The sequence below is a fragment of the Pogoniulus pusillus genome, chromosome 35 (genome assembly GCF_015220805.1).
Source record: "Pogoniulus pusillus isolate bPogPus1 chromosome 35, bPogPus1.pri, whole genome shotgun sequence".
NCBI classification, from domain to species: Eukaryota; Metazoa; Chordata; class Aves; order Piciformes; family Lybiidae; genus Pogoniulus; species Pogoniulus pusillus.
The window spans coordinates 3,366,177-3,393,939 of NC_087298.1; the positions used below are offsets into that span (position 1 = coordinate 3,366,177).

Sequence of the window (27,763 nt, forward strand, 5' to 3'; positions counted from 1 at the left end):
CCCAGCACCCTCGTGGGGTGGTCCTGGTCTGGTTGCCACAGCCCCCACGTCTCAGGCTGTCCCTGTGCTCTTCCTGCCCAGTCCACCCTGCGGCGCCGGAGCAAGCCGGAGCGGAAGGAGCGGATCAGCGAGCAGACCTACCAGCTGTCCCGGTGGACCCCGGTGATCAAGGACATCATGGAGGTGAGCCAGCAAGGACAGGGGCAGGGGACAGAGCAGGCAAGCTCACCACCACCTGGGAAGGGAGCTGTGGAGAGCTGGCAGCAAGGCTGGGCTGTCTGAGGAGGTTTTCCTGCCCCCCTCCCCGTGCATGCCGGTGCCAAGTGGGATGCTTGGCATCCTGGCACTACACAGTGCTTGCTCCTTGTGCTGCAGCATGATGGCCACGGTGGCCTTGTCACAGCACTGCCCACGGCCAAGCCAAGGGATGGGCATGATGCTGTTCGCTCCTTCCCTCTCCTGCTACCCCTGGGAGTTACCCCACGAGCTCTGTGCTGGGGGAGCACTGGGCAGGGTCAGGAAGTGATTTTCTGCAGGCACTGCCTTTCTCCTGACCTGCTCCCTCTCTCCCAGCCTTTGAATGGGAGCAACCTCCCAGGGTTTGCTCAGAGCTGGGACATCCCAGGCACCAAAACTGCTCCCAGCACAGGCATTTCCCACCTGCTCAGACAGGCAGACAGAGCCTGGAGCAGTTTGGGGAGGGGGATGTCACTGCAGCTCGGTGCCACCTCTCCTCCCAGACACGCTGGCAAGCAAGGCCACAGCTCCTTTGACTTCCTAAAGCACATAGCTCTTGCCTTCCTCCACCACAGGTCAGGCAAACCCTGCCTGGGGTAGCTTCATGCCCACGGTACCCCTAAACCTCCTGCCCAGGACCAGAGGGGACTGCAGAGGACAGCAACACCTCTTGGATGGAATTTACTCTCCCCCATCGATGGGAGCAAGAACAGGCTCCTTACCCAGGGCTGGCTCCCAGTTGTGAAGCCTCTAGGTCACCTCATACCCCTGAGCTCCCCAGGAGAGGACCCTGCCGTGGTTTCCCCCTTACCCTGCCTCCACAGACACCCCTAAGCTCAGGGTGAGCTTCTCCCTGTGCCCTGTGCTTCACCCCCCTGCTCCTCAGCAGCCAAGCACGATTCCCCTCCCCCCAGGTGCAAGACAGGAGCAGAGCCAGATCATTTCAGAAGTAAGGAGATGCAAATGTATGCAAATGAGCTCTGACCTAGTTGTGCCAATCCTCCTGGGCACAGCCCAGCAGAGGGGCTCTCAGGCTAGGGGCTGTGCCCAGCTTCTCCCTGACCCCAGTCTTGGGGCTGTCTGCCCACAGGATGCCATCGATGACAAGCTGGACACCAAGCACTACCCCTACATCTCCACCCGCTCCTCTGCCACCTTTGGCACCACTGCTGTCAGGTGAGTGCCCTCTGCCCCCCCGTGCACTGGCACCTGTGGCACCATCAGCATCCATCCTTCGTCTGCCCAGAGGGGCCATGTCCGGGAGCTGCTCTGCCATCCTGCCAAGCAGTGCTGGTGGCTGGAGGGCTGAACTTCAGCAGCAGTCTGAGACCTCCTGGGAGTGTGGTTGAGAGTCAGAATGGTTTTGGTTGGAAGAGACCTTTAAGACCATCAAGTCCAACTCTTGGCCCAGCACTGCAAGGTCATCCTGAAACTATGCCCCTCTGCAGCACTGAAACCCCTCCAGGGATGGGGACTCCACCACTGCCCTGGGCAGCCTGGGCCAGGCCTTGACAACCTTTTGGGGGAAGCAAGTTTCCTGGTGTCCAGCCTAAACCTCACTTGGTGCAACTTGAGGCCATTTTCTCTTGTCCTGTCACTTGTTGCCTGGGACAAGAAACCAACCTGGCTCCAGCCTCCTTTCAGGGAGTTGCAGAGAGACAGAAACTGGAGCAGAGAAGGTTTCATCTCAGCATGAGGAGAAACCTCTTTGGTGTGAAGGTGCCAGAGCCCTGAGGCAGGCTGCCCAGAGAGGTTGAGAGTTTCCTCCTCTGGAGACTTTCAAACCCACCTGGATGCGTTCAGGATACCCTAGGGGATCCTGCTTGGCAGAGGGGTTGGACTGGATGGTGTCTGGAGGTCCCTTCCAACCTCTAAGGTTCTGAGATTCTGTGAGGAGGCCTCCCCTCAGCCTCCTTTTGTTCAAGCTGAACAACCTCAGTAGTCACAGGACTTGTTCTCCAGACCCTTCCCCAGCTTTGCTGCCCTCTCTGCACCTGCTGCAGCCCCTCAGTGTCCTGCTTGTAGTGAGGGCCCTAAAACCTACCCCACTCCTCAAGCTGTGCCCTCAGCAGTGCTGAGAACAGGGAGCCCATCCCTGCCCTGGTCCTGCTGGCCACACTAGTCCTGACTCAGGCCAGGATGCTGGTGGCCTTCCCAGCCACCTGGGCACAGGTTGTGGCTCATCTGCAGCCACTAGCTGCCCAGCACCCTCGTGCCCTTCCCACCAGCCACTCTGCCCTGTGTGCGTAAGCCATGAACTCAATGCAGCATTCTTGCCTCCTTCATCTCTCCCTTTTCCTCTCCCCTCTCCCCTTTCCTCTCCCTGCTCCTCTCCTTTCCTCTCCCCTCCCTTCTCCTCTCCTCCCTTCGCCTCTCCTCCCTTCTCGCCTCTCCTCCCTTCTCGCCTCTCCTCCCTTCTCGCCTCTCCTCCCTTCTCGCCTCTCCTCCCTTCTCGCCTCTCCTCCCTTCTCGCCTCTCCTCTCCTCTCCTCTCCTCTCCTCTCCTCTCCTCTCCTCTCCTCTCCTCTCCTCTCCTCTCCTCTCCTCTCCTCTCCTCTCCTCTCCTCTCCTCTCCTCTCCTCTCCTCTCCTCTCCTCTCCTCTCCTCTCCTCTCCTCTCCTCTCCTCTCCTCTCCTCTCCTCTCCTCTCCTCTCCTCTCCTCTCCTCTCCTCTCCTCTCCTCTCCTCTCCTCTCCTCTCCTCTCCTCTCCTCTCCTCTCCTCTCCTCTCCTCTCCTCTCCTCTCCTCTCCTCTCCTCTCCTCTCCTCTCCTCTCCTCTCCTCTCCTCTCCTCTCCTCTCCTCTCCTCTCCTCTCCTCTCCTCTCCTCTCCTCTCCTCTCCTCTCCTCTCCTCTCCTCTCCTCTCCTCTCCTCTCCTCTCCTCTCCTCTCCTCTCCTCTCCTCTCCTCTCCTCTCCTCTCCTCTCCTCTCCTCTCCTCTCCTCTCCTCTCCCCCTTTCTCCCTTTCTCCCTTCTCCTCTCCCTTCTGCTCTCCTCTCTCCAGCGCCCGCTACGGCCACTGGCACAAGAACAAGGCCCCTGGCGAGTACCGGAGCGGCCCCCGCCTCATCATCTTCATCCTGGGCGGTGTCAGCATGAACGAGATGCGCTGCGCCTATGAGGTGACGCAAGCCAGCGGCAAGTGGGAGGTGCTAATAGGTGAGTGCGGGAGCAGGGCTGCGCCCCCCGCGCTGGCTGCTCATCACACCTCCCTCCTTCATCCCTCCCATCCTGCCTCCAGATGACCACGGGAGCTGGAACTCCACAGAAAAGGTTCTTCTCCTCTTGCTTGGTGTCTCTCCCTTTGTGTCTGCCCTCCCCCAGGGACAGGATGTGGCATCATGGGACCGTTGTGGTTGGACCTCTTCAGATCATCAAGTCTAATTGTAGAGTGATTTGGGGCTTGGAAGGGACTTTAAAGGTCATCCAGTCCCAGCTCCATGCTGTGAGCAGGGACACCCTTCAGCAGTGGCACCCTCCAGCATGGGCACCTGCCAGCAGGGACACCTTCTGCTATAGAGCAGGTTGCTCGAGGCCACATCCAACCTGGCTTTGAACACTTTCAGGCTTGGAGCCTCCACAACCTCTTTGAGCAACCTGTTCCAGTGCTTCACCACCCTCATGGTGGAAGAATTTCTTGCTAATGACCTAACTCTGCCAAGTCTGGGGCTAAACTGTGTCCCTCAGCACCACATCTCTGCCTCTTTTCAACCCACCAGTTCTGCTCCTGTTTTAACTCTCAGTGGCTGGACACTCAACCACCTCCCTGGACAGCCTGTTCCAGGGTTTGGGGACCCTGATGTCCCATTACCCATCACCAGTTCTGATCCTGTTTTAACTCTTCATGGTTAGGGTCTCAACCACCTCCCTGGACCACCTGTTCCAGGGTTTGGGGACTCTTATGTCCCATTACCCATCACCAGTTCTGATCCTATTCTAACTCTCTGTGGCTGGGCACTCAAACACCTCCCTGAACAGCTTGTTCCAGTGTTTAGTGACCCTGATACCTCTTTACTCATCACCAGTTTTGCTCCTGCTTTTCCTTCTCCATGGCTGGGAACTCTACCACCTCCCTGGACAGCCTGTTCCAGGGTTTGGGGACCCTGATGTCCCATTACCCATCACCAGTTCTGATCCTGTTTTAACTCTTCATGGTTAGGGTCTCAACCACCTCCCTGGACCACCTGTTCCAGGGTTTGGGGACTCTTATGTCCCATTACCCATCACCAGTTCTGATCCTATTCTAACTCTCTGTGGCTGGGCACTCAAACACCTCCCTGAACAGCTTGTTCCAGTGTTTAGTGACCCTGATACCTCTTTACTCATCACCAGTTTTGCTCCTGCTTTTCCTTCTCCATGGCTGGGAACTCTACCACCTCCCTGGACAGCCTGTTCCAGGGTTTGGGAACCCTTATGTCCCATTACCCATCACCAGTTCTGATCCTATTTTAACTCTCCATGGTCAGGGTCTCAACCACCTCCCTGGACAGCCTGTTCCAGGGTTTGGGGACTCTGATGTCCCACCACCAGTTTTGCTCCTCTTTTTCCTTCCCTGTGGCTGGTTCTGTTCAAGCAGAGCTGGATGAGAGGGATGGCCGAGGTGGGAGATGTTGCAGCCTGAATTGCTTCTCACCCTTGGGGTGCAGGTTTGTCCTTGAGGTCATTACAGGGAGAAGTGAAGAGGTGCCACATGCCAACCATGATGTGCCCTGGGCATGCACCAGGAAATGCATTTTTCCTGTTGCACAGGTGCTGCATGTCCTGGTGCACACACAATGTGTGTGCACCAGGACATGCAGCACCTGTGCAACAGGACATGTGTTGAGTCCTCTCTCAGCACCCTACAATGAAGCCACAGATCAGGCATGAAGTTCACAGTGGAAGCCTTCCTAGATGTTAGCAAAGAGCTTTCAGATCCCCTAGTATTCCCTTCAGGAAGCACAGCTGGATCCACACTTTTGTAGGACAAGGCAGGTGGCAGCCCCTCATTGAACTCATCTGGTCCCTAGATTCTTGCCTGGCATCTCATCTGCTCTTCTGTATTCCCATGGGAGCAGCAGCTTCCAGCAGCTGTGCCCCACCACCATAACCACCCACCTAGTTCCATCCCTGCCTCTTGCCCATCTCCATCCTTCATCCTCTCTGGGAACTGTTCTCCCTGCATGCACCTCCGACGCTCCGGGTGACAACTTCATCCTTCCTCACTCCTTCCCTTCCCACCCCACCCCTCCCCCAAAAAAAGAAAAAACCACAAAGTGGGAGATTTGGGAGGGGAGGGCTGGGGGGTTGGGTGGCAAAGTCTTGGCACAGCCCATCAGCCCCGCTCTGTTCTCCTGCAGGTTCTACTCACATTCTCACTCCCACCAAATTTCTCATGGACCTGAGGCACCCCGACTTCAGGGACTCCACTAGGGTATCATTTGAGGAGCAGGCTCCAGCAATGGAGTGAGCCAAAGAAACCAAGTAAAGGCAGCTTACTAAGGAAAAAAAGAAACTCTTCCTCCCCGAAGGGTCTTCTTTGCTTCTTCTCTTCTCCCTTTTCTTTGCTTTGTTCTGTTTGGTTGGGGTTTGGTTTCCCTCGGGGGTCTCCGATGAGCAAATGCTTGCGGTTCCTCCTGCCCAGGTGGGAGAGCATCCAGCGCCGCTTCCATCATCCCATGGCTCTCGGCTGGACCCGCCTGGCTCCTTCATCCCATGAGTTCCCCCCTCCCTGAGGCTGGAGGGGCTGGGGGGGGCAGTGGGTTGGGACCCTGCCAGCCCAGGCTTTGGGGGATGGAGCACCCCAGGATGGCTGGAGGCAGCAGCGTGCACGTGGAGTGGAGCCCAGCACTTGTCCTGCCTCCAGCTCCTCTTGTGCCCCACAGTGGAGCCTGGGCACTGCCATGGGCACCTCCAGCTCCAGGGTGTTATGGGGCTGAAATCTGGAGCCCATGAGGAAGCTCAGGTTTGGTCTTGTGGTGCTTGATGCCCTTGGATGGGCAGGAGCCTCCCCCTTACCCCTACCCTTTGTTGCAGACCCCTGAATGCTGTGCTGTGGTTTAGCTGCTGGTGGTTTTGCTGGTCAGACCTGCCATAGTGTCCCCTGCCACACATTGGTCACCACAGAGCCAAGGAGGCTGCAAGGGTGGCACTGGCAGTGTGGTGGGCACAGGCCAGGCTACAGGCAGTGTGGTGGGAAGCTGCTGCTGCTGCTGCTGCTGCTGCTGGCATCATGCTGGGGAACCAGCAGGCAAAGGGTTGGCAGCTGGCAGGAGCCCTTTTCCTCCTTCCCTTCAACCCCTCCTCTCCAGACCACTCTTTGGAGCCAGTGAAGCCCTGGGCAGGCAGGAGAAGGTCTGGGAACCTGCAGATGGTCTCTCTGTGCCCAGCTGCTGACTCCATCTCCTGCCTGGTGGCTTTTGGGCCAGTGCCTCCTACATCCATCCTCCAAAGGCCCAGGAGTGATCCCTCTGGCCACGATCATCCTGCCCAGCTCCATACATCTCCTTCACCTCTCTTTTGTTTCCATTCCTTCTCTGTCCCCCCCGCAGCCTCCCCCCCAGCCCATGGACGTCCATTTCCTCGCAAGCATTTCCACCGTGCAACGTCCTTACTGGGGGGGGGGAGGGGACACACGACTTGGGGACAGCGCGGACCGGGGTGAAACCAGGGGAAAGAGGTCCTGAAACCATCATTGATGCCTCCCTTTCCTCTTTCTTTTGCTCCTTCCCTCCTCCCTCCCAGGGTCCACGCACATCCTCACCCCACAGAAACTGCTGGACACGCTGAAGAAGCTCAATAAAACAGAGGAGGAGAGCAGCAGTTAAGAGGAATCTCCACCGCCGACTCCACGCCGAATCCCCTGCCGGGCTGCGACCCCGCACCCAGCCCTGGCCCAGCTTCCTCTCCTTCTTTTGTTGACTCCCCCCCTCCTCCCTTTTCCCCCCTCCCGTGGCCTTCCCCAGCTCATTTCGATCCAGAGGGAGGAGACAACAGCCAAACTAAACGATCTGTTCAGAAAGCCCCAAGCCTTGCGTTAAAGAGAGGGCGTTGGGGGGGGGTGAACCCGACCGGTTCTTGCTTGGAGCTGCAGCTCTGCACAGCCCCCCCGGAGCTCCCTGCTGAGTCCTCCCCCACCACCACCTGGGGGATGATGGTGATAAGAAAGGGTTTGCTCCTTGTTGTGAGGGGTCTGCTGCGGCTGGACGGACAGACAGACAGCTGGGCAGCCCTCCAGCCTCTGCCCAGGAGCAGGGGGAAGGTCCCCGCCGGGGGCTGCTGCTGTCCTTTGTCATTTCAGGGCCGGGAGCGCTCCTGCCAGATGCGCGCAGCAACATCTGGGAGGAGAGTGCCGGGAGCGGGGAGAGGGAGGGGAGAAGAAGCTTGTGGGCGAGGGGAGAGGCTGCACTTTGGGATGCTTCACGCTGCAGCAATTTCCCAGGTGAGGGAGGGGTGTGTGGGGGGAAGCTAAAAGGGACCAAACCGGTCAAAGCCCTGGAGGAGATGGGACCTGGGCGTCAGCTCTCGTTCGTGTGGCTGCGCCTCTGCCCTGCCCCTACCCCCACCCCCCCTTCTCTGGGTGCTCCTTCAGATGCAGAGATATATCTATATCAAATAAATGCTTCCTTTAGATATATATATGTCTGTATCTCTCCCTCCATCCCCCCCCCTCCTCAAGAAGCTCGGCATCCTCCCCCCACCCCTGCCCAGCTCCCTTCGTGTGGTCCCCGCGGTGAAGCGTTTTGGAGCGTGGCATCACTCCCCCCCGAGGCCTCCCTTCTCCCCACCCCCCCCCCCCCCAAAAAAACCCACCCCCCCACCCCTCTGGGCCCCCCACTCCAGACTCTGTGTATATTAATGACTGTGTCTTGTGCCGTTCTTTACGAGCTTGGTGTTTAGTGATTTTAACCCAACCCTCGGATTTCAGTTGGGCTTTGGTTCTTATTTGGTTTTCATTCTGATCCCCCCCACCCCCCTTCCAGGATTGCCAACCCCTCCCCCCGCCTCCACACTCCCTTGCCCTGCCCTCCTCTGCCATTAGGTGCACTGCAATAGTTTGGGGTCCATTGTTTTGTTCTCCTTGCCCCTGAAGGATGTGAACCTCCTCTTTTTTTTCTTCCCCTCCCCTCCACCAAAATCTCTTGCCTCGTTGGTGGTTAGCCCCCATCCCTCCCTTCCTTTTTTCCCACCCCTCCCCCCCCCGAGCTGTTCCTTGCCCATAAAGTTAAATATATATTTTTAGGGCAAAGGCTGTATCATTGCACTGATATTTGTTGGGTCCTCTTTGATCCTCCTGCCTCTTTTTCCCTTCCCCCCTCCCCCCCTACTCCAAAACTTGTTTTGAGTCCCTTCTTGTTTTTAGCAATGCAAACGCTTCAGGATCTTGTATGTTGGCCCTTTAAATTATTCTTGTTCCTTTTTGGGTTTGTTTCTGTTACAGTTATTTATATATGGGGGGAAAAAAATAATTTATCTCAAAAGGGGGAAAAAAAAACCTTAAAAAGGAAAAAAAAATATATAATAATAATAATAATAATTATCTAGGTCTGTCTTGGAACTTGTTTACCTTGAAATTACTGGAATCTAAATGTTTGAGAAGTGTTGAAGCACAACCATGTTATCATCTCTGTAGCTCTCTGTTCTGTACTCCAGCACTCGAGTGACTTCAATAAAAGCGAGCTCCATCCCCAGTGCAACCCAGGCCCTGCCCCTGCTGCTTGCTTAAGGGATGGGGGAGGTGTTCCTGCAGCACCAGATGCTGCCCCTGGGAAACAGCCTGCTGAGGGAGGGGGGGGATGCTCAGGCTGCTGGGGAAAGGAGGAGGAGAGGGGAAAAGGAGAGGGAATGAGGGGAAAGGAAGGGGAGGGGGGAAAGGAGGCGGGGGGGAGAGGGAAAGGGAAGAGGAAGGGGAAAAGGAGAGAGAGGGAAAGGGAAGAGGAAAGGGAAAAGGAGAGGGAAAGGGAAGAGGAAAGGGAAAAGGAGGAGGAAAGGGAAGAGGAAAGGGAAAAGGAGAGGGAAAGGGTAGAGGAAAGGGAAAAGGAGGGGGAAAGGGAAGAGGACGGGGAAGGGGAAAGGAGGCGGGGGGAGAGGGAAAGGGAAGAGGAAAGGGAAAAGGAGATGGGAAGAGGAAAAGGAGATGGGAGGGGGAAACGGAAAAGGAGGGGGAAAGGGAAGAGGAGGTTGGGGGGAAAGGGAAAGGAGGCAGGGGGAGAGGGAAAGGGAAGAGGAGAGAGGGAAAGGGAAGAGGAAAGGGAAAAGGAGGGAGAGGGAGGGGGAAAGGGAAAAGGTGAGAGGGAAAGGGAGGGGGAAAGGGAAAAGGGGAGGGAAAGGGAAAAAGGAGGGGGAAGGGAAAAAGGAGGGGGAAGGGAAAAAGGAGGGGGAAGGGAAAAAGGAGGGGGAAGGGAAAAAGGAGGGGGAAGGGAAAAAGGAGAGAGGGAAAGGGAAGAGGAGGGGGAAGGGAAAAAGAAGGGGGAAGGGAAAAAGGAGAGAGGGAAAGGGAAGAGGAAAGGGAAGAGGAAAAGAGGGGGAAAGGGAAGAGGAAAGGGAAAAGGAGGGGGGAAAGGAGAGGGAGAAGGAGGGGAAGAAAGAGAAAAGGAGGGGAAGAGGGAGAGGGAAAAGGAGGGGGAGAGGGAAAAGGAGGGAGAGGGGGAAAAAGATGGGGAGAAGGAGAGGGAAGAGGGAAAAGGAGAGGGAGAGGGAAAAGGAGAGGGAGAGGGTAAAGGAGGGGGAGGGGGAGAGGGAAATGGAAAGGGAGAGGGAGAGGAAGAGGAAGGGGAGGGGGAGAGGAAGAGGGAAGGGTAAAGCAGAGGGGAAAGTAGAGGGAAAGGGTTGCAACAAAGTCATTTCCTCTTGTCCTGTCACTTGTTGCTTGGGAAAAGAGACCAACCCCCCCCTAGTTGACTACAACCTCGCCTCAGGGAGCTGTAGAGAGCAATGAGGTCTCCACTCTCAGCCTCCTTGTCTCCAGGCTGAACACAGTCAGCTCCTCTTCTCCAGACCCTTCACCACCTTTGCTGCCCTTCTCTGGACCTGCTCCAGCCCCTCAATGTCCTTCTTTGGGTGAGGGGCCCAGAACTGAACCCAGCACTCAAGCTGTGGCCTCACCAGTACCCCATACAGGGGCACAATCACTTCCCTGGTCTTGCTGGCCACCCTTGTGCTTGATCCAAGCCGAGATGTCGTTGCCCTTCTTGCACATGGTCAGCTGCTGTTGATCACTGTCCCCCTTCCTTCCCCAGGCACTCTTCCCAGAAGACCCCCACAAGCCAAACAACTGCTTTTATTTCATTCAAAAATAGGTGATTTTTCTCAGTACAAAATGCCACTGAGTGGCTCTGCTGGATGCTACAAGAAGGAGCCCCAGACCCAGACCTCCTCTGTGCTCCTGGCTGCTGCCTTTGGGGCAGTTAGATAGGGCTGCAACCCCCCCAGCACGCTCCCCAGCCAGGCTTGGGGAGGGGTCACAGCTTCCCAGCATGGCTGGGACCTGGCCTGTCAGCTCACTTGGGATACAAAGAGGAGGGGATGCAACCACAGACACAAAAGTCCTCATTAAAACCCCACCCCACCCCCCCCAGCCCCCCCTCTCCCCAAAGGCCAGCATTGGGGACACCTCCATTCCCAGCCCCTCCTTGTTCCCCTGCCCTGGGCTGGGTGCAGGATTCAGGTTCAGCAGTTTTGGGAGGCTTTTAGATCTGAGCAATGTGCTGGGGGGTGCCAGTGGCTCTTTTCCCCCTCCCCATCCCTCCCAAAGGTGAGTCCTGGTACGACAAAAAGAGTCACAAATAAATAAATCCAAGAGGGGCACTTCAGGTAGGACCTACCCAAAAGCACAGCTGGGGCACTGCAGCTAAGCTGCTGAGGGGTGCAGTGAAGGGGCTTGGCTGGACTCACCCTGGGGGCAGAGGGTGCAGGCTCCTCTGTGGCTCTCTTACACCCATAAGCATCCACTCATGGGTGTAAGCTGCAGCACAGGAGGTTCCAGCTCAACACAAGGGGGAACTTCTTGCCTGGAAGGGTCCCAGAGCACTGGCACAGGCTGCCCAGAGAGGTTGTGGAGTCTCCTTCTCTGGAGCCTTTCCAGGCCTGTCTGGATGTGTTCCTGTGTGCCCTGAGCTGGATTGTGTGGGCCTGCTGTGGCAGGGGAGGGGTTGGACTCGATGATCTTTGGTCCCTTCCAAGCCTTAATATTCTGTGAGCCTGTGGTGTGGGTGCTCAGGGTCCCCCTCCCCCCCAGGCTCCCACAGCATCCACGTCAGTAACAGGCATTAACTCATCACAAATCCAGCCTGGAGGTGCAGAGGCTCTTGCAGAGCTCCCTCCTCCTCCAGAGGTGGATCTTTGTCCTCCCACCATCTCACAGGGGGCCTTTTCCCTCTAGCAGCTCAGATCCCCTGGGAATTCCAAGCAAAACCCCAAATCTCTTTTTTTTTCCCCCTGTCTGGATGACATCATGGGTCAAAAATCCCCACTGAACCCATGCCCTAAGGACTGTGCTGGGAATGGGAAGCAGAAGGCAGAGATCACAGAATGGTTTTGATTGGAAGAGACCTTTAAGATCATCAGGTCCAACCTCTAACCCAGCACTGCCAGGTCACCACTCAACCACGGCCCTCAGCACCACAGCTACACTGCTCTGAAACCCCTCCAGGGCTGGGGAGCCAAGCACTGCCCTGGGCAGCCTGATCCAGTCTTTGAGAACCTTTTCAGGGAAGAAGTTTCTTCCAACATCCAACCTAAACCTCCCCTGCTGCAACTTGAGGCCATTTCCTCCCATCCTATCACTTGATACTAGGGAGGAGACCAACCCCCAGCTGGCTCCAGGCTCCTTGCAGGGAGGTGTAGAGAGCAACGAGGTCTCAGCCTCCAGGCTGAACACCCCCAGCTCCCTCAGCTGTCTGCTCTCCAGACTCTTCCCCAGCTTTGTTGCCTTCCTCTGGACCTGCTCCAGCCCCTCTATCTAGAGATGGATCCATATCCATTCCTCTATCCAGATCTACAGATGGATACACACACAGCATAGGTCACCACCCAGCCCCAGGAGGGTGACTCAGCTGCTCTCTGGCTACTTTGGATCACAGCAGACCACAGAAAGCAAAGGGAACACACACTGGGCTCCAGCCCAAGGGCAGCACAAAGGGTGGAGGGGATGACCTCAGGTGGACCTCAGGCATTGAATGCCCCCCAGGATGATGCCCAGAGGTTGGGAAAGGGGTTGGATGAACCAGGAATCATAAGGATTTCAGCCCATGCAGGCACAGAGGTAATGGCAGCTGCCCAGGGGGGCTCAGCTGGGTTGCAGCATAGAATGATTGAGTGGTTTGGAGTGGAAGGGACCTTGAAGATCATCTAGTTCCTACCCCCTGTCATGGGCAGGGGCACCTTCCACTAGACCAGGTTGCTCAAGGTACCATCCAGCCTGGCCCTGTGGGACCTGCACAAAGTCAGAGCAGCCCTAGAAGTGCTGAGTTTGGAGGGGTGGCTGCCTTAGGGGACACAGAGCCACCCTGCGGGTCCCAGAGGATGGTGCTCTGAGCTGCTCCTACACCTCAGGGTGTGGGGGGGCAGGTCTCAGAGACCTCTGCCCATATCTTGCTCCTCTCTTGCAGCTTGGGTACCTTGAACGTGGATGGACAGATGGGGAAGTGATGCAGGACTCGGGCAAGACAGATAGGGATGGGAGCCAGTGCAGACCCCCGTGGAGATGCCTCCAGCCCAGTGCCCACAGATCTGGCAGAGAGTACCCAGTGTGGGGGGGGGTCCATCCTCTTTCTGCTGCCCGTTGCAGGGGCAGGCAGGGTTTGGGAGGTGCCGCGGGGCACCTCAGAAGAGGCAGGAGCCCCGCAGGTCCCGCACTCGGCCCAGCTCGGTGGCTAGCACCCTGCTCATGCGAGTGGTGGTGACCCTCATGCTCTGGGCAGCCTCCACGGCACGGCTCAGCGACCAGTTGAGATCCTCCAGCTCCTGCGGGTCCAGGCTGAAGCGGTGGTGGGCAGCGCTGTGCTGCCAGGGCGGGTGCTGTGCCTGCCGGTGCCCCGCGGCGCGCTGCAGGGGGACCCCGGGCGCGGCGGGGGCTGAGGTAGGTGCTGCTGGGGAGCAGTAGCTGGGGAGGAGAAGGGAACACAGGCTCAGCTTTGCCCCCCGCAGGGCTCTGGGCTTCCATGCTGCCCTGGTTTGCACCCCTCTCCCCCGTCTCCACCCCCCCCAGCACCCATCTCCTTGTGCAGCTTCTCCCTCACCAAAGAGAACCAGGACCTGTGTCACCCTGCTCCCAGCCAGCTGCCACCCAGGTGCCAAGGCTCTGTGGGCTCTCTGGGATGGGCACAGCCCCTCCTGGGTTCACCCTCCTCCCCTGAGTGATGCTGACCTCCCCCCAGTCTTTCCCCCCCCAGCACAGATCATCCTTACATCATGGAGGGCACGTAAGGCACGAGGGGCACGGGCACCAGGCAGCTGATGGCAGCGGCGGCAGCAGGGCTGGCTGCCAAGTACCAGAGTCTGGGCTGCTCCAGCTTCTCAGCCCGGGGCTCAGGGTGGGAGCCTGGGGAGGACCTGCCGCTGGGGCCAGCATCTGCTGCGGGGAGGAAGGTAGTTAGATGCCCCCAGGCGGGTGTTAGGTGTCCCCAGGGGGATGCAGCAAACGGCAGCCTCGGGTGAGCCGCACCCCTGTGGCACACTGGGCTGGCACTGCTGGGTGGGAGCACCAATGCCTAGGGGGAGTGAGTGGTGGCACCAGCGGCTGCCTTTTCTGCTCCCAGGCAGTGTGCCAGGGAGCTGAGGGCTGTTCCCTGTTCCCCCACCCCAGGGATGAGCTGTGCCAAGCGGGTCCCATCTCTGTCACCCACCGTGTGTGGCTCTGTCCCTGCTGCCAGGCGCAGGAGTACCTATGGGTGCCCGGCAAGTGGGGCAGTGTGTCCTCCTCGGGGTGCTGTGCTGGGGCTGCCTGCTGGCATCACCTGCCCAGAAGCCAGCAGCAGGGTTAATGAATGAAAGTCATTAACAGCTTCATTAGCAGGAACCAAAGAGGAGCAGCAGGGGCTGGGGGCTGCTCACCTGACAGTGGCCAGCTCCCGTGGCACCGAGGGCATCCCGAGGCGCCCAGCTCTTCCCGGGGTGCCGGGGTGGCACCTGGCATCCCTGCCTGGTACTGTGTCCCTGCCAAAACACAGCGTCACCGAGGAGCCCAGCGTGGGGATGGCCACCACCAGCTCCTGGCACCAACCCACTGGCACCCACCTGTGTACTGCCCCCGAAAGCTCACCGGCCCCGGGGGCGCCTTCCTCGGGGAGGGAGTGGTCCGGGGCCCAGCGCAGGAGGGGTCCAGCTTGGAGGTTGTGGCAGAGGAGAGGGAAGCAGGGTGGGATCCGGTGGGATCTGCAGGATCTGGGCTGAGTGCTGCGGGGGCCCACGGGGCCAAGAGGACCTGCATGGTCTCTGTGGTCCCACAGCACCCCCAGCACCTTTCTGCATGCGGGGACAGGGTGTGCAGGGAGCAGCGTGTCCCTGCTGTCCCCTCTGTCCCCATCCCAGCAGAGTCCAACTTACTGAGCTCCAGCTCTGGTCCGTCCCGTGGCACTGAGGCCGATCGCATCCTCCTCGTGGGTGCCACCCCAGGGGGCACCCTGCCCTGTGCCATTGGGCTTGGTTCCCTGTGGAGGGGACAGAACCACTGTCACCACTCAGACCCCTCAGTGTCCCCTCAGACACGCCCCTGACCCACCCCCCAGGAGGGGCTGGGGCTGTCCTCACAGCCACGGGACACGGCCCTGACCCCAACCACAGACGGCTGCTGCCACCTCCCCCTTCCCAGGTCCCTCCTGCCACCTACCCCGAGGGCCTTGTGTCGTTGGGGGACGACCGTCCATTGTCCCTTGGCTGCCTCCTGGGCAGGGTGGCAGGCAGGGTGGTGGCTTTTCCGTCGGGATAGCTGTGGGAACGCCGCAGGCTCTCCTCCAGCCTCCGCTGCAGCCGCCGCACCTCGTCCCGCAGTGCGCGGATGGCCTGGCTGCCGCAGGACCGACGGCACCGTGAGGGACACCTGCGGCCGCCGCAGCTCAGCTCCCACCAGTGCCCCGTGTCCCCCTCCCCCACCAGCGTCATGCTACGATGCTTCCCAAAACCGAGCCTGGGGCTTGGCTGCGCTCGGTTCCGGTCCCACACCTGTCATGAGTTTGGAGAACTCAGCCCCGGCTGCGCCCTGGCTCCCTGCGAAGGGCAAACCTGCTGCTGCCCAGCAGATGTTGGGGCCTCTGGGGACTTTGCTCGGGGTGGGGTCCCTGTGCCACTCAGGAGCTGAGCCCAGTTTGGGGGGCACACAGCCACTGAGCCTAGTTTGGGGGCACACAGCCACTGAGCCCAGTCTGGGGGGCACACAGCCACCGAGCCCAGTCTGGGGGCACACAGCCACCGAGCCCAGTCTGGGGGACACAGAGCCACCGAGCCCAGTCTGGGGGGCACAGAGCCACCGAGCCCAGTCTAGGGGGCACACAGCCACCGAGCCCAGTCTGGGGGGCACACAGCCACCGAGCCCAGTCTGGGGGGCACACAGCCACTGAGCCCAGTCTGGGGGCACACGGCCACTGAGCCCAGTCTGGGGGCACACAGCCACTGAGCCCAGTCTGGGGGCACAGAGCCACTCACTCGCGCTGCAGACGGGAGCCCAGCAGGTCGCAGTGAGACGCATCGAGGGACGGCGGCTGAGGGGACAGCAGGGTGGGGGAAGGTGTTCTGGGGGACGGTGGGGGGCTGGCTGGGCCCCTGGTCGTGGCAGGGGGGTGGCCTCTGGTGCTGACGCAGCTCCTGCCCTCCGCCTCCGAGTCCGTGTGAGCTGGGGAGGAGGAGGGGGGCACAAGTGAGCTGAGGAGCGCTGGGTCCAGCTCTTTGTCCAGCAGAGCCGGGAGGTGGGGGGCACCTCGGTGCCAGCACCCCAGGGAGGGTTGGGAGAACGCCACAAACCAGAGGCACTTGCAGTGCAAGGACCCCCCAGATGTCCCTCCCTGGGGACATGTCCCTCCAGGACTACTCACTGCTGTCACCGTCGTGTCCCAGCTCGCTGCCTGCACTCTCAGCCCAGTGACGGGGGGAGCTGCTCTGCCAGGGGGTGCTGCGGGGCAGGTGGGCACCCCCAGTGCTGCCCTGCCCACCCGCGGGGTAGATGCCCGTCGGTGTAGTCTCAGAGGGAAGCGGGGGCACCTCTCTCTTCCGATGAGGGTGGAGGGTCGCAGGGATGGGGACGGAGGGGCCCAGTGAGCCAGGGGTCCTGGGGAAAGGGGGCAGATCATGTGGCAGCCCCCACAGTTTGTGCCCTGCCCACAGGCCACCCTGCACATCTCCAAACCCCACCCAGCACCTCCTCCCTGCTCCCCACCTCCCCTCCCTCCATCCCTGCTCCCCCTCAGCACCCCAAATCCCCGCAGAGAGCCACCGGCAAGCGGCCCCGAATCTCCCACCCTGAGCCATACCCGGAGGCGGGAGGCTGGTGCTCGGGGGTGTGCACGGGGGGGGACACCCTGCTGGCCTCTGAGCCCACGAAGCCGCTGTCGGTCTCCGGCGACACGATGCGCTGCTCCTGCGGGTGCAGCGGGGAGAGCAGCAGTGGTGCTGAGCGCCCCCAGCAGGCTCTGGGGGTGCTGCCAGATGGGAACCTGTGTCCCAGGGACTCACCTTGCCGGAGCGGTGCTGGGTGACAGCGCTGCCCCCCCCGCTGCTGCGGCGGGACGTGGGGGCTTGCGGTGGGGTGGGGACCCTCAGGGGAGGCTTGGCGGCGGCTGGAGGCTCCTCAGCGGTGAGCAGGTGGCTCTGTGTCCTCCCTGGCCATGGGGTCACGCCGAGGGGAGGTGGAACAGCTCTTCTCTCTGGGGGGTGCCTGCAGGGAGGGGACAGCATGAGCGAAGGTGGGCAGAGGCTTTGGCGGTGCCAGCTCGCCCAGGGAGGCTGCTGACTCTGAAGCCTCTCAATGCCAGGGGTGCAAAGCATGACCTAAACCCTCCCACTCGCCCTGCCTGAGTCCCATCACAGCACTTACGAGGGGAAGGTCTCAAGGTCAGCCCCTTCCTCTAGTGACCATGTCCTCCTGGGGCCTCCCTCGCTGGGGCCACCATCCCCTGCTGCTGGCCCATCCACCTCCTCCTGGGATCCACTTTCTGTCAGGCTCAGCTGCTCCAGGCTCAGTGACTCCGGCAGGGACCTGAAGTGCTTGCACCTGCGGGGGATCCACAGACAGAAATTGGTGGTTTTGGGGAGCCACTCCCTGCCCTCACCCCCCACCCCCAGCCTTGGAGGGCACTCACTGCTGCAGCAGGTCACCAAAATCCTCCTCCAGACGTTGCTGCTTGTTCCAGAGGGGTCGGGGCAACCACTCTGTCACAGCCTTGCTGTCCCCCGCTGTCCCTCGGGGACCTTCTGTCTGTGTTGGGCTCTGCAGGGCACAGCAAAAGGGGGTCAGGGATTCAGGACCCCCATCCTGGCACTTTCTCACCTCCAGCCCCCTCTCAAGCCCTGCCCTGCTCACCTCGGGGTGCAGGGAGCTAGAGGTAGGCAGTGGGGAGTGGGCTGGAGGGGAGTGGGGCTGGGCTGGGTGTTGAGGAGGGAGCTGCCGCCTGGCCCCAGGCTCCAGCCGCTCCTTCAGCTCCTCCAGGTGCAGCCCCAGGCGGAAAATGTCTCCTTCCACTGAGCTGCAAGACAGGGAGCAGCGGTGTCAGGGAGACCCTACACCTGCAGCAAGGGAGCCAGTCCCCACCAGGGGCTGGGGGTGGTGGGGGTCAGGCACTCACCGGTCGGGATCAAAGCCCCCCGAGGTCTCTGGGTGCTGCTGCCGGGCTCCCAGGTACGCCTGCTCCAGAGCGTCCTGCGCAGCCTTCAGCATCCTCAGCCTCTGCGGCACAACGGTGGCCGTGTCCCCACCCCAGCTTGCCCTCTGGTCCCTCTGTTCAGCCCAGGGTTGGGCGCTGGGATGGGGCTGACATACCTGGAGCTGCTCCCGGGATGCAGGGCTTCCAGCCTGGATCCAGCCTTGAAAGGATTCCACCTGGAAGAGGAAGGGCTGAGCCTGGCTCTGCTGGAGCCCCCCACCACAGCCTCCCACCACGTGTGCCCCCCTCATCTGGGGCTTGCCTGTGCCTGCAGCTTCTGGGTCTGTCCTGCCAGTGTCTGAGTCAGCTGGGACCCCGAGCAGCAGCATGGCCCTTGGCAGGTAGGGCAGCACCCACGGGGTGGAGGTGAGGAAGGAGATTGAGGTGATTCCTCCTGGCCTGATGGTCCTGGTGCTGGAGCTGCAAAACCACACAGGATTCCAACATTGCTGGGAGTTGGAAGGGACCTCTGGAGACCACCCAGTCCAACCCCTCTGCTAAAGCAGCATGCCCAGAATCACAATGACCAGGGAGGGTTGGAAGCTCTTCAGAGGAGACTCCACAAAGTCTCTGGGCAGCCTGCACCAGGGCTCCAGCACCCTCACACCAAAGAGGTTTCTCCTTCTTCTGGGTTCCAGTTTGTGCCCATTGCTCCTTGTCCTACCACTGGGCACCACTGGAAAGAGTCTGGCCCCATCCTCTTGCCCAGCTCATGCTGAGCATTGCTCAGATTTGGGGCTGCTCTTCTCCAGGCTCTCAGCCTTTGCTCCTCACAGAGTTGCTCCAGGCCACTCAGCATCTTTGTAGCTTCCACTGGACTCTGTCCAGTAGTTCCCTGCCTCTCTTGAACTGGGGAGCCCAGAACACAAGGCCAAGGTGATGCTGGGGGCACTCACAGCACTGGTGTGTCCCCCCCACCGTGGCAAAGCCATGGAAATGGGGTCCTAGCTGAATACCCCCAGAAAACAGCGGGAGGGAGATGAGCCAGAAGGGCAACAGGGTTCAACACACCTCCACTTGGTGAGGCTGGCGAGGCTGTGGCTGGGGCCGTGCTGAAAGCTGCTGTCCTGGCCTGTGGGATGCTGAGGGCCATCACTTGACAGCCTTTGCCCATGGTGCCCACAGCCAGGCTGCGGCTGGGCTGTGGCAGGTCAGCGTAGAGGCTCACCTGTGGGCAGGGAGAGAGGATTGAGACACCCACCCTGCATCACAGTCCTGGCACTGCCCACCCAGCCACGGGCACCCTGAAGCCCTCATCCCTACAGAGACAGCAAGCAGGGGGGGGTGGGCAGGAGGATGAAGATGAGAGCAGAGCCCAAGCAGGGCAAGTGAAGGTGAGGGCAGAGCCTGGGCAAGGCGAGTGCAGGTGGGGGCAGGGCCCGGGCAGCAAGGCACAGCCAGGCAGCAGCCCTGCCTCAGTTTCCCTGCATGTGCAATGGTGTGGTGCAGGAGGGGGACATGCTTCTGCCTAAGGCCCTGCCATTTCAGGGGTGTGCCCTGCAGCCACCCTCACCATTTTGGGGCTGGGTCAGCCTGGCACAGATGTGGAGCCTTTCATGTTGGGGGCAACCCAGAGGCCCCAGGTTTTGCTATGGGCTCTGTGGTCACAACCCCCTCCCTGAGCTGCTCAACCAGGAGAAGGAGCTGGGGGGAGCCAGGGGAGGAAGACACCCCAGAGAGGGGGAAGCAGAGCAGGGAGCCCCCACCTAAGCCCTGCAGCCACCCAGCACCCACCCTGGCACCCAGGCGCAGCTGATCGATGGTGTTCTCAGCCTCGGCGTACTTGGTCAGCAGCTTGTGGTAGTCATCCTGCAGGGAGGGGACACGCAGTGGGTGACAGCCCCCAGCACAAGGATGGGGACTTAGAGGAGGCCTCACCGGGGGTGGGGGTGACATGGCACGGAGGGAGACATCCCTGCATGGAGCATGGACGGGGAGGGTGGGGCTCTCATGGCATGAAGGGCACACCCTTGGTTGCAGATCCTCTCCCCCCACAAAGCACCCAGCTCAGCTGGTGCAGATGTGGCTCCTGCCTCTCTGCACGGGGGACAACCTCCCTCAACCCGCAGAGGACAGGAGGACATCTCAAGGGACAAACATCCTGGGCGGGGGCGAGCATCGCGGGGGCTGTACAACCATCCTGGGGAGGATGTGAGCATCTCTGCCAGTTCCTTCCCTCCTCACCATCCTCCATGCAGGAACGGCAGGGGGTGACCAGCACCGAACCCCTCCCCTCCCCCATCGGTGACACCGGGCTGGCTGACAGAGCTGGTGACACCTCCATTTCGCCTGCACCCCCTCGTCCCCCCACGCCGGAGAGCCTCGCAGTGAGGCGCCTCTGGCTGAGCAGTGGAGCTGGCTGTTACCTGCAGCTGCTGCACCAGCGCCGTGGCTTGCCTGGGCGACCTGAGCTCCAGCGGCACGCCAGGGCTGGCGGGGGGCTGCGGAGGGGCCCCCTCCCCGCTGCTCAGCAGCACCTCTCGGACGATCTCGGCCGGGGACTTGAAGCCGATGGGGCCGCCCGGGGCCCGGGGGCAGGCGGGCAGGACCCTGCCCCGCGGGGGACGGTAGCTCTGGTCGAACTTCACCCGAGCCTCCACCTTGGAGAGGTCGGGCAGAGGGTGGTTGAGCCGCCCTCGGCCGTACTGGGTGCCATCCGCCGTGCCGCTGCCCGCTCCCGAGGGCTCCCTTGCCTCCCTGCCGCCGGGGTGTCGCCGCCGGGGGCTCAGGGACCGCAGCGGCCGGCAGGGCTTGGGGTGCGGTGCCGTAGGGGTTGTTTTCTTGGGGACCTGGGACCGGTCATGCAGCTGGGGTGCAGAGGGAGTCCCATCGCTCCAGGGCTTCCCGGTAGGTGCCAAGGCAACTGTGCCAGGGGCTGGTAGTTCCTTCCCAGCTGGCTGAGGCTTGGGGATGGGCTCGATGCTGGTGGTATCATGGGGGTCATCGGTGGAGAAGGGCAGCAGAAGGCTCCGTCTCGGGGTCCAGCCCTGCTCGTGTCCCCCGCTGGTATCCTCGACCGTGCCCCAGCCCCGGTGGCGGCGGGACGGGGTGGAGGGGCCAGGGCTGGTGTCCGACAGCCCTGAGGTGTCCGCTCCGTCGGTGCTGCAGGCGCTGGGCTGGCACAGAGTTCGGCCACGTCGCAGCGCCTCGGGGCTGCCGCTGGACCCCGAGCCCCATTGACCCTCGTAGGAGATCTCCGGGTAGGGCTCCCCATCGCTCTCTGCCCCCCAGAGCGACTCGTCCCCCCGCGAACTGCCGCGCTCCTCCTCCGCTGATTCCCGCCGCGGGTGCCAGCGACCCTCCTCCGCCGGGGACTCGACCTCCTGGCCCTCGCCGTCGCCTGCAAAACGCCAGCACCCAGAGGCTGCCACCAGCCAGACGGTGCCCCCCCGGCCCCTCCGAACCCCCCTCGGCTCAGCAGCTCCCAGAAGCCCCCCAGAAGGGTCTCTGGGCTTCAGAGAAGACAAGACTCACCCCACGGGGGGCTCCCGGCATCCTCCCCCAAGCCGATCACTCCATCTTCGTCCATTCGCTTTTCAAAGTCGTCGTCGTCTTCCTCCTCCTCCTGCTGCTCTCCCTTGCAGCGCCTCAGCTGTGTTTGTGTCCAGCGCAGCCATGGTGCCGGGCTGGCCATGCCCGCGGGCACTCTGTCCCTGTCACTTGTGCCGCTTCATGGCCCGGCGGCGGTGGCTGCGGCAGGCTGGGGACCTCCTCGCCATGAATGTAGGTCATAGAATCGCTGCATCCTGGCGGGGGCCGAGCGAGAGGGGGAGATGCTCAGTGGGCTCTGCTGGAGGTGTCTCTGCCTCCAGCTGCCAGGGACTCCCCTAGCCCCCAGACCCTGGGGATAAGAGCAATGCCTCCTGACAGAGGGGTGACACTCTTGGGCCAGACCCCTACCCTGTGTCCCACCAGAAAGCTGGAAGCTGTCATGATGGTCCTCATGAGGAATAAGCCGCTCAGGGCCACTCCAAAAAGCTCTTTCCCCACCTAGAGAGAGCATGGAGGGGACACCAGCCCATGCTGGCACCCCTCTTGATGTCACTCCAACCAGACAGCCACAGCTTGGGGACCCTTAAAGTCCCATCACAGCACAGGAGACTGCTGGGGTGGGGAGGCAGAAGCATCCCAAGGCCCTTCTGGGAAAGGGATCCCAAAAATCTCACCCCACCAACGACCCCAAAGCAGCAGCTGGCCCTCACCCCACTCCTCAGCATGCTGCAGAGGCAGCTCCAGAGACAGCGGATGCCAAAACCCCAACCACGAGGCAGGAAGCAAGAAAGGCCATGGGGGCTTTCCCAGCAACATCCTCTCAGCTCTATCTGAGCCCTTTACAAGCCCATTGTAGGCCACAGGGTGCTGGAGGTGGCAGCTGCCCACCAGCAGCTGGTGGCTGGTACCCATCACCAAGCCATCGCCAGCAGCCCCAACCCAACGCCAGAGCAAGCAGCTTCGTGATGGCTACACTCACCCCACGCCAGCAGCCTTGGGACTTGCCCATCACTACAACCCCACTGAGCATCTCTCTGAGCACCCCAAAACCTTCCTGTGCCTGTGAGGGCTTTTGCAGAAGCAGGAAACCACAACTTGGGTGGTTCCTGTAAGCTCCTAGGTGACCACAAACGTTTTAACCCCCTCAGGCCTTGCATGGCCCAGGAGACTTTTCACCAAAGCTTTGGGCTTTTTTAACCCATATAACCCCCCCAAATTCAGCCAAATGACCCCCAGATTCAGCCAGGCAGATCTCTCCAAGGAGCTATCCACCTGGTCCCCACCCCAAGATGCTCCTCTTGGCCCTGGTCCAGTCAGAATCAGGCAGCCTGGTGGTGCTGGTGTATTTGCAGGCAGTTAATTAACACAGCTCGTTAATGTGTAATTAGTGGCACGAGGAGGAGAGTTGGGCAAGCTCCCAGCTGCTAATGAAACCATAGCATGGTCCCTGGGGTGGCTGCCTTCAACCAGGGTGATTTGGGGGTGCTGCTGGCTCAGGGATGCTGCTGTACGCTGCAGGGAACTCCTCTAACCCACCCCAAAGCCTGGGATCTGCAAATCCTCCAGTTTAAACCCTGCTGTGAGAGGGCTTTTGGGGCTTATTTTCTGGTGGCACCCAGAACTGTCCTTCAGGCCACTTCAGGCACTGTCCTTGCACCAGCAGCAGCGTGATCCCAGCCCTGCCTGCATCCTTGGAGTTTTCCAAAGCATCTTTTAGGGTCTCACAAACCTCTTGGGCTGCCTGCAGGACGTTTTTCAGCCATACACTGGCTGAGCAACTTCACTTTCTGCACCTGGAGATGCTCCACAGCTTCTCCTGCCCCCAGAGTGCTGCCAGCACGGAGAGGAGGACTGCCCCTGAGCTGCTTCAGGATCTGAGGGAGCTCAGCACAGCTAAAGAGCAATTTTGGCTTTAGGCCCCTTCAAAAGTAGGCTGTTTCCAGCCCTGAGACCTTCCCCACACCCTGGCCTGGAGAAGCAGCACACGAATGTGCTCAACACACTTCAAATCCTGCAGCATCCCCAAGAGATGGGGAGCCCCAAACATCACCCCTGGACAGGGCAGAGGAGTCCCAGCAGGTGTGAGGTGGATGAAAGGAGCCTGTGGGTCCTCTTCCCTCAGCTTAAAGAGGGTTAAAACCTTTCCTACATGTCTTTGGCAGGCTCATCCCTATAACCCACAGGCCATCACCCCAGTTCTGAGCAGTGCCTCCCTCCCCAGCTGCAGCAGCCACAGTCTGAGGATCTGCTGGCAAACCCAGCCTCCAGACAGTCCCTCTGCCAATGGTCATGGTGGTAAGACAGAAAAATCTGGGAGTTTATTTCCCCTTGTAGTGAGTTGCTGGCTGCTATGGCAGCACAGAAAAGCCTGGGGCATGGTCTGGCCACGTACTGGGGAACGACAAAGCAAAGGGAAACAAAGCCAAGTGTGTGTGTGTATAAATAGAGACAGATAGCCCTTAACAAAGCTGGGGTTTTGCAGCAGGGTGACTGGAGAAAGAGCTACAAAGAAGTTTAAAAACCTCAGCTGGAAAATGTCTTCTAGCCCTGGACTCTGCCTGAGACCCTCAGCCTCTCTCCTGCCCTTTGACTCTCAGCCAGGGCTGCCCTGAATTTGTAGTGAGGGCTAAGAAGATGCTGAGGGGCCTGGAGCATCTCTGTAAGGAGAGAGCCCTGGGGCTGCTGAGCCTGGAGAAGAGCAGCCCCAGAGGGGATCTGAGCGATACTCAGCAAGAAATAAAGGGTGGGGGGCAGGAGTCTGGTGTCAGACTCTTGTCAATGGTGCCCAGTGACAGGACAAGGGGCAATGGGCACAAACTGGAACCCAGGAGGTTCCACCTGAACAGGAAGGGAAGATTCTTTGCTGTGAGGGTGCTGGAGGCCTGGAGCAGGCTGCCCAAAGAGGTTGTGGAGTCTCCTTCTCTGGAGAGCTTCCAGCCCTCCCTGGTCATTGTGATTCTAGGCGAGCTGCTGTAGGTGCCTTGCTTTAGCAGCAGGGTTGGATGACCTCCAGAAGTCACTTCCAACCCTCACCATGCTGGGATTCTGTGAATTGTGCCTCAGGGGTGGATGTTGAGTTCTGCCAGGTCTCTGCCTGGCCACCAGGCAGGAGTTCTCTCTGCCAATCCCTGCCCTCACCTCCTAATCACCTCCAATCCATCTACAGGCAGCTGCTTCACCTTCCACCACAGTGATCCCGTCCCTGCCCTGCAAACCCCAGTAGGAGAGAGATAGAACTGCAAAGCTGAGACCACCCAACTCATTGCACGTGTGCTGCAGACCAGCTGCATGATCCAAGCCCACACTAAGCAGCACAGTGTCCCCATCGCTGCTCCTGGGTTTATTAGTGGTGACAGCAGAGGAGACACAACATCCTTGGCCCCAGGGCTTGCTCGGTGACATGGAGAGGAGGGGACAAGGCTGCTGTCACTCTGCCTTCACTGTCTTGTCAAGTCCTGGGCAGAGCAGGCAGGGTTGAGGAGGCTCTAATCCCCCCGGGGAAGGGAGTTAAAGCCCCTCCTGCCTCCCAGACGGGCACATCCGTGCCCGTCTGGGAGGCAGGAGGGGCTTTAACTCCCTTCCTGAGCAATGGGTGATGACTTTCTTCTCCTAAACCATAACCCCCAATCCCCAGACCTTTCTCCTGCTTAAAAGGAGAGGTTAAAAGCAAGCAGAGGATGATGCTTGGTGCTGGTAGCCTGCAGGGAAGGGCTCTAGAGGGTTAGTTTTGTCCTCTTGCCCTGCACAGCTCAGCTTTTTGTCCGAGCAGGAGCAGCATGTCAGCGTTGCCACCTCTTTTGTTTTGGAGAGGGAGGGTGGTTTGAAGGAGGCCAGAACAGCAGCCTGGGGCTGGAACTTGGCAAGGGGCTTCTGCACTCCAGGAGGGAGGAATTCCTGGTTTCTAAACTGGGTTTTTATTCTTCCTCTTTTTAAGCTCAGAGACTTGTTTTATGAATGTGAAAGAGGGCAGAGAAGTGCAAATTCTGCTTTCTGGGCTGGCAAAACATGGGAGAAACCATCAGAGTGAGGAAGAACCTGGCAAACTCTCCTTGTCCCCTGAAAGCACACCAGTCCTGCTCCTACATCATGTCTCCAAAGCCTGTGTGCCCCCCTTAGGTCCTCTGCCTGGAGGGGCCACATCCTCACCAAGTTCCTCTGCCTGGAGAAGCCATATCAGGTTCACAGATTGCATCGGGTTGGAAGGAACCCCCAAAGGTCCTCTTGTCCAACCCCTCTGCAGTCAGCAGAGATGCCTCCAACTAGACCAGGCTGCCCAGGGCCTCAACCACTTCCCCAGGCAACGTGTTTCAGTATTTCACCACTCTCATTGTGCAGAGCTTCCTCCTCATGTCCAACCTAAATCTATCCTGCTCCAGTTTCAAGCCACTGCCCCTCATCCCACCACTCCAAGCCCTTCTAAACAGTCCCTCCCCAGCCTTCCAGTAGGTCTCCTTCAAATATTGAAATATTGCCCCCCCCCAGCTTCCCCATATCCCACGAAGAGACACCAAAGCCCCAAGCACGCTTGCACTTGAAGACAAGCCCCATGGTGGGACAAGGAGCTGCTCCCACGGCTGCATTCCTACCTCCTCGCTGGCACATCAACCCCACACTGTGCCCTGTCTCCACTGGGAACAGCCTTATCGCCAGGGTCTACTCTAGAAAGCTGCTGGGGTGCGCCCCCCGAGATAAAGCTCGGCGCCCCAGTGGGAGCTATCAGTCAGCGAAGGGCAGCAGCCTTAATCCCCGTCTGGAGAGAGCTGCCACCGCCGCGACAGAGCCGGGGGCACGGAGATCCCTTATTAGCGCCGGGCAGGAGGAGGAGGCGGCGGCAGGGGACACGGGAGGGCAGCCGCAGCTGGCAGCGTGCGGCTGGGTTAGCCGGCAACGGGCTGGGCTTGGGCAAACAGCCTGCCCCGGTCTCCAGGGAGTCCTCCAAACATCCCCGCATGGGCGCGGAGGCAGCCGGGGCACTCATGCATTGGCTTCAAGGAACCGAGGGTGCTCACAGCTGCCCTTGAAACGAAACACGGAACCGGAGCTGCAGGCAGCCCCCCGGCGACTTCCTCGGGGCAGCCGCAGGCAGCGGCACGGCCTCGCGTCCCGCAGCCTCCGGGCTTGGCTTCCAGCCGCCCTCGGTCTTCCCGGCCACGCCAGCCTGATGAAACCCTCCCGAAACCCTGTCGCGCAGAACCGGGAGGAGGATTCGGCGCTGGGCGGGGAGGAAGCAGAGGAATAAGGAAAGTTATGGCAGGTTTCCGTGGGGCCGTGGAGGTTTCGGTGGCGCGGAGAGATGTAGGATAACGCGGGGGGGGCACGGAGTGATGCGGAAGGGCACCGAGCGGCGTGGGGCAGTACAAGCAGGGCAGGGGTCGGTGACAAGCGGCGCAGCGACGAGTCCTACATCCCCCCCCCGGCGCATCTCCTTGACTAAAAGACTTCCAGTCAAGGATCCCAACCGGATCCCAGCTGCGAGCCAGCTCTGCCAGAGCCGGGGAGGTGCCGGATGCGGCCCCCTCCCCCCCCCCGGCCCCGGCCCCCAGGATGGAACCAGCCCCGTAGGGCCTCAGCTGAGCATCCCCTGGAGCATTCTGCTTCCCACCCCCGCGGCTTACAGCGAGCAGCCGCGCTGGGCCCCACGCCTCGATCCAACCACGGAGGAGCACATCTGGCGCGGTGGGCACCGCTGAGGAAGCGCCACCCTCCCTCCCCGCTCATCTAACAGCTGCCCCGCGGCTCCTCACCTGCAGGCAGAGCCCGGCCGGCCCCTCATCACCCGGCACTGGGCGGCTCCGTGCCCCGGCCCCAATCCCAGCCCCGGCCCTGCCGCCAGCTCCGGCTCCTCCCGGCCCGGCCCCACCGGACAATAGCACAGCCCGCCGGCGGCCTCATTAGCATATCATGAGCTCCCAGCCAATCAGAAACGAGAGACGGGGCGAGGGCGCACCGCCTTCTCCGGCTGCACCTATCAGGGGCGCTCATTAGCATAATTTATGCTGGGCAGGCACTGCTCGTCGGAGCAAAAACCTCGGCAGCTGCCCTTGCTTTCTGCCCATCCCCATCCTCATCCCTTCGGCCCTGGCTGGGGATAGGAATGAGGATGAGGATGGAACAATCTTCCCCAACGCAACCTCCCCGTCCCCCAACTCATCTTTTGGGTTTTGTTTGTTTGGTTTTGTGTTTTTTTTTTTTACCCTGATAAGATTTATT

General features: G+C 60.4%; 2 protein-coding genes across 3 annotated transcripts in view; one reads left to right on the top strand and one right to left on the bottom strand.

The window, feature by feature from the left end:
* The window catches only part of STXBP1 (syntaxin binding protein 1), a 35,514-nt gene extending 26,606 nt beyond the window's left edge, over positions 1 to 8,908 (top strand). The window contains exons 16-20 of one of the 2 annotated variants that reach the window (XM_064171571.1): positions 82 to 183; positions 1,328 to 1,413; positions 3,238 to 3,392; positions 5,573 to 5,696; positions 6,957 to 7,046. In XM_064171571.1, coding sequence (XP_064027641.1) covers positions 82 to 183; positions 1,328 to 1,413; positions 3,238 to 3,392; positions 5,573 to 5,682 — 453 coding nt within the window. In that variant the 3' untranslated portion in view covers positions 5,683 to 5,696; positions 6,957 to 7,046. Of the gene's footprint in view, positions 1 to 81; positions 184 to 1,327; positions 1,414 to 3,237; positions 3,393 to 5,572; positions 5,697 to 6,956 lie in introns of both variants that reach the window. The other variant, XM_064171572.1, reaches the window with a different exon arrangement.
* Positions 8,909 to 11,393: 2,485 nt separating this feature from the next.
* Positions 11,394 to 27,693, bottom strand: AKNA (AT-hook transcription factor). The gene is made up of 21 exons (XM_064170940.1): positions 27,298 to 27,693; positions 21,536 to 21,807; positions 20,428 to 21,401; positions 19,796 to 19,870; positions 19,073 to 19,229; positions 18,324 to 18,481; positions 18,178 to 18,237; positions 17,984 to 18,084; positions 17,722 to 17,884; positions 17,501 to 17,628; positions 17,236 to 17,412; positions 16,875 to 17,076; positions 16,673 to 16,779; positions 16,238 to 16,470; positions 15,852 to 16,038; positions 15,040 to 15,216; positions 14,387 to 14,860; positions 14,265 to 14,344; positions 14,057 to 14,167; positions 13,620 to 13,785; positions 11,394 to 13,314 (listed from the first exon to the last, which is right to left on the bottom strand). Exons 2-21 carry the CDS (start codon positions 21,693 to 21,695, stop codon positions 13,035 to 13,037), a joined length of 4,170 nt encoding a protein of 1,389 aa, XP_064027010.1. The 5' UTR covers positions 21,696 to 21,807; positions 27,298 to 27,693; the 3' UTR covers positions 11,394 to 13,034.
* Positions 27,694 to 27,763: the final 70 nt, after the last annotated feature.